Source organism: Cicer arietinum, chromosome 5 (genome assembly GCF_000331145.2).
Source record: "Cicer arietinum cultivar CDC Frontier isolate Library 1 chromosome 5, Cicar.CDCFrontier_v2.0, whole genome shotgun sequence".
In the NCBI taxonomy this organism is placed as follows: domain Eukaryota; kingdom Viridiplantae; phylum Streptophyta; class Magnoliopsida; order Fabales; family Fabaceae; genus Cicer; species Cicer arietinum.
The window spans coordinates 57028229-57039227 of record NC_021164.2 but is presented as its reverse complement, the minus strand read 5'-3'; the positions used below and the strand labels follow the sequence as shown (position 1 = coordinate 57039227).

The 10999-nt window shown below is 32.2% G+C and overlaps 1 protein-coding gene across 3 annotated transcripts in view; it reads right to left on the bottom strand.

Annotated features, from left to right (window-relative positions):
* LOC101512643 (uncharacterized) overlaps window positions 1–9783 on the bottom strand; it is an 11843-nt gene extending 2060 nt beyond the window's left edge. Inside the window, exons 1-19 of one of the 3 annotated variants that reach the window (XM_012715874.3) lie at window positions 9497–9783; window positions 9369–9412; window positions 9014–9077; window positions 8620–8734; window positions 8461–8537; window positions 8271–8368; window positions 8014–8185; window positions 7310–7529; window positions 6400–6511; window positions 5841–5950; window positions 5318–5413; window positions 4697–4825; window positions 4414–4547; window positions 3976–4065; window positions 3785–3858; window positions 2010–2139; window positions 1841–1912; window positions 832–871; window positions 8–237 (exon numbers count right to left, since the gene is read on the bottom strand). In XM_012715874.3, coding sequence (XP_012571328.1) covers window positions 8–237; window positions 832–871; window positions 1841–1912; window positions 2010–2139; window positions 3785–3858; window positions 3976–4065; window positions 4414–4547; window positions 4697–4825; window positions 5318–5413; window positions 5841–5950; window positions 6400–6511; window positions 7310–7529; window positions 8014–8185; window positions 8271–8368; window positions 8461–8537; window positions 8620–8734; window positions 9014–9077; window positions 9369–9412; window positions 9497–9592 — 2103 coding nt within the window. In that variant the 5' untranslated portion in view covers window positions 9593–9783. The remainder of the gene's footprint in view (window positions 1–7; window positions 238–831; window positions 872–1840; window positions 1913–2009; window positions 2140–3784; window positions 3859–3975; window positions 4066–4413; window positions 4548–4696; window positions 4826–5317; window positions 5414–5840; window positions 5951–6399; window positions 6512–7309; window positions 7530–8013; window positions 8186–8270; window positions 8369–8460; window positions 8538–8619; window positions 8735–9013; window positions 9078–9368; window positions 9413–9496) is intronic. The other 2 variants (XM_004500247.4, XM_012715876.3) reach the window with 2 other exon arrangements.
* Between the last annotated feature and the right edge of the window lie 1216 nt (window positions 9784–10999).

The following is a 10999-nucleotide window of genomic DNA, read 5'->3' as shown; positions in this document are numbered from 1 at the left end:
GAAGAGCGGGTGAACTATTCCAAATCTTTCTCCACAAATTTCCGTGCTCCGACATTCTCTTAGAAAGCCTCCCATGCGGAGGCCAACTATCTTTTGACTTTTTGATGTCAAGAGCATTGGATGATGATGATTCACTGCTCTGAGGATCATCATCCTCTTCCCAATCTCCAGGTGAATGCCATCTAATAAAGTCTTCAAAAATGGCATCTGGATTCGCTGCTTTGAATGCCGACATATCTAATAGCACCAAAGCCATGGTCTGTCACATGTATTATAATATTGAATAATGTTGGTGTGCACTATTAACTATGAAGCAAATAGGGGGAAAATGAATCGAAAAAAGGAACAAAGAGTTTATTGTGTATGTAGTCACTGTGATTCGGAATCCACTGGTGCTAGCATAAAATAATTATCGTCAAACCATTAAACAAGTTTTTGTATAAATCTCATCTGACAAAAAAAGCACTTTAGGATTAAAAGTCTCATTATGCATACCATGCCTATAGAATTTCGTATATTTTTAAACAATTTGTACTTTATTATTGTATCCTACAGCACTGCTAAAATAGCAACGATTATCAAATGTCTAATTTTTCTAATATTTGGCGGGTATTGTATGATTCCATTTAGTTACTGGTGTACGTACATCAACACCAATTATAGAGCATCATGATGATGCATGATCATTTTGAAAATGTACGGATGCATACATTTCAATTATTTTTAACATCTAAACATCTGCTTAAGATAATCTCATAAAAAAGGAGCTAGGAACATGACTAATAAATAATAATCATCTGGTGTGATTACAAAACATTATAAGCTATTTACCTGAAGTTAGGATATCCCTTTCCAGCTGAGCAGAAAAATTCTGAGGGAAAAAAAAAACACAATACTAATCAAAAGTATGATATATGAAATGGGACATACACTATTCAACCTGAGAAAGAAGCTTCAAAATGTTCAAAGAAAAAGAAGGCTATTCAGTCACAAATTCAACATTCTTTCTGTAACTCATAATTGAATTTTACATTGTTTATTTTCAAAGGTCCTTACATTTTCATCAACCTCAAGGCCTCACCTGCTTATAGAACTGATATTTTGGGAAATATTAAAGTGAAATAAAGCCATAAAGGGAATCTAACATAAACAGAACACTATATTTGTACATCAGAAATCCCACAGCTTAATCTCTTCATTTCAATTTGTCAGCCTTAACTATTCAAAGAATTTATCCGCTTCTCAGTTCTCATCACATAGTATATGGAACAATATTCAATCCATGATAACCTATGATACTTTCTATAAAAAGTAACAGTTCCACCTATCATTGAGAATGGGAGTTAATTACTAAGGGGGAAAAATGAAAACTGTATATATGCAGGTAGATGAGAAAAAAAATGGTTGGTGGGAAAAGGATCAAAATGAAAGACATTATCCTTCTTCAAGCAAAGTAAAACCACCTTTAATGAAAAAACATTGTAAATTTGTAATTATAGTTCTATCAATTACAAAATATTAACTTGTGGTCATGGAAAGCAACTACTCAAGTCTGTAAACTATTATATAACAAGAAATTGCATGCTACTGCATCACAAGCATAGATAATTCATACCACTTTACAACAATGCTTGTGGCAATAGACTGGCTCAAGTTGGTTGGTAACTAAGAAATTCCATGGCTACTGCAGCACCAATTAAATCCTTAAATTTAATATCAATTTATTGCTTGGTGTAACTGTTTTCAGCCCATGTGAAATATTTGGGAGGTCTATGTGGTCTCTAAGGCTCTAAGCTTTTATACTCAATGACTACTAATGCATATAAGTTTGAGAGCTTACAAATGAATCACCGAAGGCTTCAACAGCTTGCATCCTCTCTTCATGCATGTCTTCTGTCATAAGAGGTGGTTCCTGCAGCATAGCAAACAAAATCAAAAGCATTATATTCTGCAACATCGGTGCATAGTACTACATGACAAGGCTAAATGGGCCTGGATGTTGGAGAAACCTGTGTGTATGGGGCATGCATACTTTGATATGACTTGAGAAGCATCATAGAATCAACAATACCAGCTGAACCTCTCCTAGTGAAGTCTGAAGATTTTTTATCATTAAACAGGTCCGCATCTTCAGGCTTTCTGTTGACAGTGGTTTTTTTTTCATCAGGACAGTGTAAATTATTAGAATTAGACATCATATCAGCAAGAAAATACGCAAAATATTTCCAAGAACGAGATACAAATTTATAACTTTGGTTACAAGATCCATCATTATTCTGAAAATCAGAACAATGCAAGAGTTACATAACATGGAAAGCTCAACAGGTAAGTGTAAAAGACTACAACTGAATTTTGGAAAATTTTGGGAAGGACATAAAAGGCATCGGCATATGAGATAATGTCTCGTATGGTATGCATCATGCAACCCTGCTATCATTTTAACAATATTGGGTACCAAAGATCTAAAGCCTAATGTTTAAGGTAACATACCTAAATTCTGCTATCTCCAAATATGTTAACAGATGAACAGACCAATGGGACCACAGAAGCTAAAATATATTCAGAATCAGAAGCAATGTTTTTTATAATCGTTCGATCATTAACTCAGTAAAGACACTAGTTCACAGTTCATTGACTCAACATGTGATAGCTAAATTTATACTCCCTCCGGTCTCATATATAAGCAGCAACAAAAAAATTCACACCCTTTAAGAAAAGTAGTTTGGTTCATTTAATTTTCTCAAATTAATAAAAAAAAAAAAAAATCATTGTATTCTCTATGTTGCCCTTTATGAGAACTTGTTCCATGCGTTATTGAAAAATAAAATCTACATTGATTAAAGGGTATCATAGGAATTGTAACATTAAATATAGTATATTAGTCAAATTTTACTTATATTTGAGACAACTAAAAATGACTTTTTAGTTGCTTATATTTGAGACTGGAAGGAGTAACTTTTAAATATTATACAATAAATTTGGTTAAATTAATGGTGATAAGTGGTGGGCAGCCCTCACGCCATGAGCTAGCTTTTGCGTTGAATTAGGCCCAGTCCATAAGTTAAGATAGTGATAGGCCCATTAAAGGGGATAAGATGGAGACTGGCGAACAAAAGGAGGGGAGAGTAACAGAAAAGGAAACAGGAAAATTGTGAAGGGAATTTGGGGCTAGGTCGGGTGAAAATTTTGGTTTTTCCTGAGAAGAGGGTTCTGCTATTTTTTTATTTCCATTATCACTCCATAAGGAGCATTGCTCCATTACATTTTTGTTTCTTAGTCTACTTCTGTTTTTGTTTCCAATATTATAGAGAATTGAGAGTTCATTCTTTGTAGTGAGAGAATTTATAGTTCAACATCAATATATTAGTTTATCTTCTCTGGTTCTTATAGATGGTATGGCATCAAAGCATGTCCTATATATGTTGTTGAGCCACCCGATTGTTGGGTCACTTACAAATGTCTAGTCCTGCAAATCCCATGCCCTAGATGTCTAGTCCAAGGGTGAGGGGGGATGTTGAGATCATATATCAACTAGTAATATAGCCAAATTAGTGGATATAATTGATGGGCAGACTTCAGTTTAAGAGCTAGTCTTTATGGTAGACCAGGCCCATATTTTATGAAAAACTATAGAAATTTGATTCAACAACTAAGATTGGAAGTAATAGGTGTCGTGATAATGGAAGAATAGCCGTGAGAGACAGCGGTAATCAAATAAGCATTAAGCAGCTAGAATCAAGTTATAATTTTAACAACCGAGCAGGCTCTCACTTGCTAAGTTCACCTGTCAACTTTCCCAGAAAAATTCACACTGGGTGTCTGTATATTCAACAAGTCATCCCCAACCACACTTTCTTCCTGCAATTCGAATAAGACTAGTTTACAATAATAATAATCCAAAACATATTATAGAAATAGCAATAATAATACAATCGACCTAATCACTAAAAACAAAAGGAAAAAATGATTTGTGACCTCAGACATAGAATCTATATGATCAATACTTCCAATACAGTCTTGATAATCTTCACTCAGCTGACACTTCCTCTCAATGCATATTGCAAGCTGAATAGAAAAACAGAAATGTCACCACCTAGCCTTATCATTGTGTATTCTACAGCATATACAAACCAAAAAACCAAAGGTACGGGAAATTACATATCTAAATTATCGACAATATTTCTGTGGTCAATACACTAATGAAAAAAGAATACAAATCATTCCAAAATGAAAGGAAAAGTGGGTCAATGTCTGTTTTCTTTTTGGTAAAAAGTGGGTTAAAAATGTTCTATAAAACACCCAAAAAAAACATCAATGTTTAACACAATTTCATATGAAATAAAATATATAAAGCAAGCACGCAATGAGAAAATTTTAGTAAATAATAATATCTTTTCAAGACAAATAAATTACCATCTGAAGTTTCTGATTAATCAAACAAGTAGAAAGGTCGATTGATCCGTTGGGTGGCATCCTAGGTAATGGCTGTGACTCTTCCCAACACCACCTAACCTCTCGAACAAACTCTATCCATAGCACAGCAATAGCTGACAAAGAGAACAAAAGTGATACAAATGATAAATATACAACACAAATATGATGTATAAGAAAATGAATTCCTCATAGGTGATCAATTTGTTCCTACTCTAGGTTTAGGTTACAGAACAAACAAACCCTAATTACTCTTGGTATTTACCACGTATATTGCAGTTGCCAAACCAAAGAGAATGTAAACAAAATTGCGCAAATAGCGATTTAAGAGGTGCGCCTTTTACAGCTCGTGAAGTCTTATATCCCCCATCAGCAAAATCTTTGAATTGTACGCCTGCAGAGATTACATCACTGATTATGGCAAAATAATTTAAAATATCAAAAGTGATTTCTTAAAACAAAAGATATATCAGCATGTCTTACAAGGAATACCAAGGATACTTGAAATTTGAAATAATTCAATCAGAAGGTATAAACCAGACCTTAAGTTTTAAATGTCTGCCTATGCAAATTCTAAAGAGTAACCAATCACCCAATGAATTATATCTCTGCCTATGCAATTATCATAATATTCAAGCAATGTTATTTTTTTACTGTCCAAAATAATTTATGTTTCACTATTTGGTGCTTCAGACCAAAATAATTTATATTTCACTCTTTGGGGCCGTAAGGCACCAGTACCTTGTTCATGTAGCAGATTTATTGACCATATCTAGGATGTAACTGCAAGAGCAGAATCTAATGGTTGATAAACTATCGACAGTGAGTACTAGGGCATACACCCAAAACTGAAGACAAAAAGATAAGAGGCAGAAGATCTATATACCTTCAATAAACAGTTCTTTCAGCACCCGATCTCTAACAGTAGGTGAAGGTATAACCATTGAGGATTTCAGATTATCGGAACCAGGATTTTCAGCTGCTACAAGCCAAAAGAGGGGAAAATGCTAAATATTACTATACCAAAGTTGAATAGCTTTACAAACTATGAAACATAAAGCCTTCAGGAATAAATGAATTTATTCCTTCCATCTCATATTGAGTGTCACATTAGCAAAAGAAAAATGTTTTTTAAAATAAGTGTTGTTTTATGTTTTCAATGTAACATTAATTATTTTATTCTAATTTTGCTTTCAAATTAATAGTATATGCATCACTCCCAAGTGCATTATATTTCACTATACATTTATGACAATAATTAACACCCAATGGATAATAAAGATAATTTTAAAAACTGTTACAATCTTTCATTTATTTACAATTTTTCTTAATCTGTGTGAAATAACCTAAAGTTAAAGTCAACATGGGACAAAGGGAATACTATATAATGCACCAAAACAAATTCGAACCTGAAACAAAATCTTCTATAAAGTGTGCCTCAAATGACATTTGCAATGCATCAACAAGAAGATGCAACTGGGATGCAAATCCAATCCGACTCCCTTTAGAACCTTCAAGTCTATAGGCATAACAATAATATTAAGAAGCATAAGAAGTCAAATTTGGTTATCAGTTCTAGTAGTAATTGCGTCTGAAATAAATAACAAATTAAATTTACTTATTTATTTCTGCTGCCATTAAAAATAGTGATGCTTTTTTAAATCATGCATACAAGGACCCCCGGTAAATGCTTTAAAAGAGGAAATGAAAGGATGGTGATCAAGTGGATATTAACCTACCTAACCATTACAAGTGTTATAAACATTCAGTTTGACACTGATGAAAATGAAATTTCTGGGTAAATGTAGTTATAAATTGACTGGTGATGTGAACCACATACTGAACCTGATTATTATTTAATCATATACTGTAAGCCGCAGATAATCATTACAAACATAAGCAATAGCAACTAGTCATCATGTTTGGTTTCCAATATACAGAGGTTAAAACTTAATATTAAGAGTAAACCTTAAGGAGATCAACCACTTCTCAGCTTCATGAGGTGAAGCATTTTCTAGTTCAGCCATTTCCATAGAACTTTCAACCATCTTCTCGGACCATATTGCAATCAGTTCAAAACCTGCATGCAACCTATGCATAAATCAAAAGGAACTGGGATTGAAGTTATAAAGGTATACAAAAATAGTGAAGCTTGGAGAGCTTTTATTGATTGAATATCAAAATCTGAAATCACCAAAAATATCCCAGGTCTTTAAACAAAGTTCTCAAATTGACAAATGAAAGTAAAGGAAATTTTGGGTAAAGGTCTGCCTGGAAGGCTAGACATACAGAATGAACAGAGTGGATATAGTGTCCTGTATTTTCCATATATTAGTTATACTTCTGCAAATTCTTAGTTCCCCATGGACAAATTGAACAATAGGCGAGTATGCAAACATAGAAACATGCAACAAATTTAGCTATTTGAATACTCAACAAATCACATTTTATAGAAGAACACAGAAAGAAAGGATGGAACATAAAATGGATTTTTTTCTGGAGCAAAATTGTGTTTCTAACACCCAAAGCAACACCCGTGTCCCTTTCTCAATAACTTCAGGACACACACAAAGGTTTTTTATCTTCTTTTTGCGGAAAATTTAAAAAATACAAACATCAGAAAATAGCTAAAAGCACTTGATGTATCTAAATTCTTTGATCATGCATGCATATGAACCCCTATTTTACATTCTTTGTAAATCATAGCCCATCCCAAACTGGTCTTCTACATGCCTAAATGAATACATAAAAATATACACATTTATTTAAAAAGAAACTCCAAGTCTTAACCCTTGTACTTTCTAATGGAAGCATTGAAGCATGCATCTAATTACCTAAAGCTATTTCTACCAACAAGTTCCTTTATCAAAAAATTTACCTTTAACAGGATCTTCTGCAGAATACCACTCACTCCAAGAACAATCATCATCCCACTGTGCCCCATTGGATGTTTCACCAGTAAGATTTTCTCCAGATGTGGTAATTCTGGCATTGAAGTCTTTCATATAGTCCTCATCAAAGGGAAGTGTTCTGAATGTTAGCTTCATTGCAAATCGGACTTTGAAATTATGAACAGATAGATCCAATGTGGAGTATGCCTTCAGTATCAAATAAAAATTAATTATTACAGGCAAAAGTTTAAAGGACAGTGACAAGAAGTCAAATATTATACATATAACTTTCCTAGAGAGAGCCCAGAACAAATTTCCAATTCTATCCAAATATTAATGCAAAAAAAAATAAAAAAAATTATATATATATATACACACACACACACACACACATATATATATATATTAGAAAAGTGTTGCATACTCACATTCTCCCCAATAATGAATAATAATTTATTTATTCATATATCCACTAATTTAAATCATCTCAAGATGCCCCTTCCCAGGGGAGAGAGGTGAAGTAAGACTAACTGGTAAACCAATTGTATCATAGCACTAATGCAGTTTTGAAAAAAGAAAGCAACGTAGGGAAGCACAAAGCAACAAGGGTATATCACATAAAAAATGTATGTGGTCCAATGTCAGAAAACTAAATGAATATTAAATTAAACAACTAGGGACAGGAACTCACAAACTTAGATACAAATAACTCGTACAGCCCCTCCAAATGCATAAGTTTTATTGGAACCTGAGTACCAACTCGATCTGCTTCGAACCTTCTAGTGAATACAGTGCCCATGCTCTGAATTCCAATATAAGCTTTCCGAGAAGGATCATGAACTGGAACAAATGCTGGCCACAAACTACAAAGCCAAAGTGATGAGAAAATGAAATTATAGAATATAACGTTTCATTCTGTTCTATCCATAAACAAAAACCAATAGTCACCTTGAACAATTTGACAAAGCAATCGCTACAGCACTCAACAGCTTGCTAGCCTCTGGCGCATCAAGAACCACACCACTTGCACTCTGAGGAGCAATCACCTAGTGATGATACACATGACATAAGTATTTTCTTATCCTTGGTGAAATCAATAAAATTTGAGTGAAAGTCAAAACACAACATTAAACCATACCAAAAACTCTTTTACGCCAAAACATAACTGCAGGTCATGCAAATCAAAATTCCAATCGGCAGGCTTGCCTGCATCAACTAGATTCCAAGAGAGATTAAAAAAAAATCCCGAATCCAAACCTCAACCTACTAATCATTTTCTACCCAGAAAAAAAAGTACCAGCAGGGTTGGTCTCAAAATAATACTCCACGCAGTAACTTTTCAAGGCATACTTCGTCTCAGTTGTAACCTTGTACAAATTACCAGAATACTCCAAGAGAACTGCACCTTTTTCCTAAAACAAAGTAACAGAAGACGTTCATTCAAGTCCAAAAAGAAATGGCATAAAACATTAAAATTATCATTTTTCAAGTTTCAACAGGGACAAAAAGTAACTTAAAAACAACACACACACCCTACTCCTTCCACCAAAAAACAATCTCATACTTAAAAACAGTGCAGCAAAAACAATTGAAGAAACCGCATCACAAACGAAGATGTTTGCACAATTACAGCAACATTTCACAGCATCATTATTCCAAGTATGCCAAATTCTGTAACTTTCAATGCTTACTAGTAAATTCTTTGGACCATCAGACATCCAAAGCCGACAAACAGCCTCAATCTCAGAAATAAACCTATAAATAAACAGATCAAAAACAAAAATGAAATTAAAATTATCTAATGAACTAATTCCATCTAAACTATACCAACTTCATCGAAATTAAATTCAAATTATGAACAAATTCCATCTAAACTAAACTAATTTCATCAAAACTAAATTCAAATTACGAACTAATTCCATCTAAACTAAATTAGAATTATGAACTAATTCCATCTAAACTAAACTAATTTAATCAAAACTAAATTCAAAATAAAACTGAAGAACGCAACAATGTGAATCGGGAAAAAGCAAACACATCACACACCGTTCCCACGAAGAGGCAAGGGTGAAATCGTCAAAATGCTCGAGCTGCATCATCAACAAGGAAACAAATTATCACGTGTAAAATCAAATTTCGATTTGATATTTATTGTGCGATAATTAAAAACCTACGGTTTCTTCTTCCTCCTCTTCTTCTTCTACTTCGGTGTGTTCTTCATCAGTAGAATCAGCTTGGATCTTTTTGCCGGTGCCGGAAGAAGACGCCATTTAATCTAATATATCACAGCGTTCACGCAATGCGCAACATCATGTGTTTGTATTATTATTGATTATTGATATGATGAATATGGAATAATATTTTCGATTTTTCACTTTCCCTTTTTTTCTCCTTTTTATTTTCCGGTGAGATCAAACCACTGCAACCATCCTTAGATCCGAATGCGAATCAATCAAAAATAAATAAATAGCAATAAGTGACACACAAAAATTGTTTAAATAATTTGTCGATGACTAAACTATTTAAAAAAAATTAATAAAATTTTAAACTAAAAAACTTTGTAATCAAAGGTCTAAATTAGTATTTCTTCTAAAAAAGTATCTAAACTAGTATATAATTTTTATAATTAAATTATTATTATGCTAAAGTAATGTGTCAACTATAACAAAATAACTTAATTACAATAAAAATATATATATTTGATTGGAGACCAACTTACAATTTATTTGAAATAAATTGATTATTCTAAGTGGATTGCTTTTGGATCAAAGTTTTTTTTATTTAAAATCAAATTGGTTATCTAAAGTATCACTCTTTAGTTGGTATCTTGAAAATTTAACGATGTGTTTTGAAAGATCGTAATATCTTATGTATTGGTAGTTGTAAATAAAATGAATTGTAATTGTATCTATTTTTTCAATGTTATTTATTTAATAAAGTGTGATTTTATAATTTGAGATAATTGAGTGTTTAAAGTTTTCTTTATCATTATACATTATCTCTCGTGGTCTACAATTCAAAATACTCTTTTATACTAATAATCAAAAAACATTAAAAAAAAAAAATGGACTATTTGATTGGCGTATCCTTAGACAATATGAAATATTAAAATTGGCGTGTTTTCAATCAACAATAAAGTAATTTAACTAAAATCGTGGATTGTATTAAATTTTTATTTTGGTCTTGAATTAGAGCAAAATCAAATTGATTTGTTTTTTTATGTATTAATTGGTGGAGCAATCCCCTTAAAATACTTAATTTTGAGAGCGCCACTCTTATAAATTTGTAAGTGTGTGTGGTTTTAATTTTTGGACTTAGTATTATTTGGTTGTTGTTGCAAACGGTTTTGCTAATTATTTATGGCACGTCTTATGTTTGGATTTAATGCTTTTTTAATATATCTTTTAATCTTCTAAAAATACTTACAATCTATTTTAGTTTAAAAATCTATAAATACTTTAAGAATCTACACAATAATTAAACCTAAATTAAATTTCTTAATAAAGTATAGTATGAATCTTTTTTCTGAGCTATAATAGGTTGTAACAAGGTATTTGAATTAATATATCTTTTATAAGCTCATCTTTTAGTTACAATTGACTAACGTTAGTACAACAGAAGAACTTAATTACAAATAATATAATAGATAAGAGATATGCTTATATATTTTTTTTAGG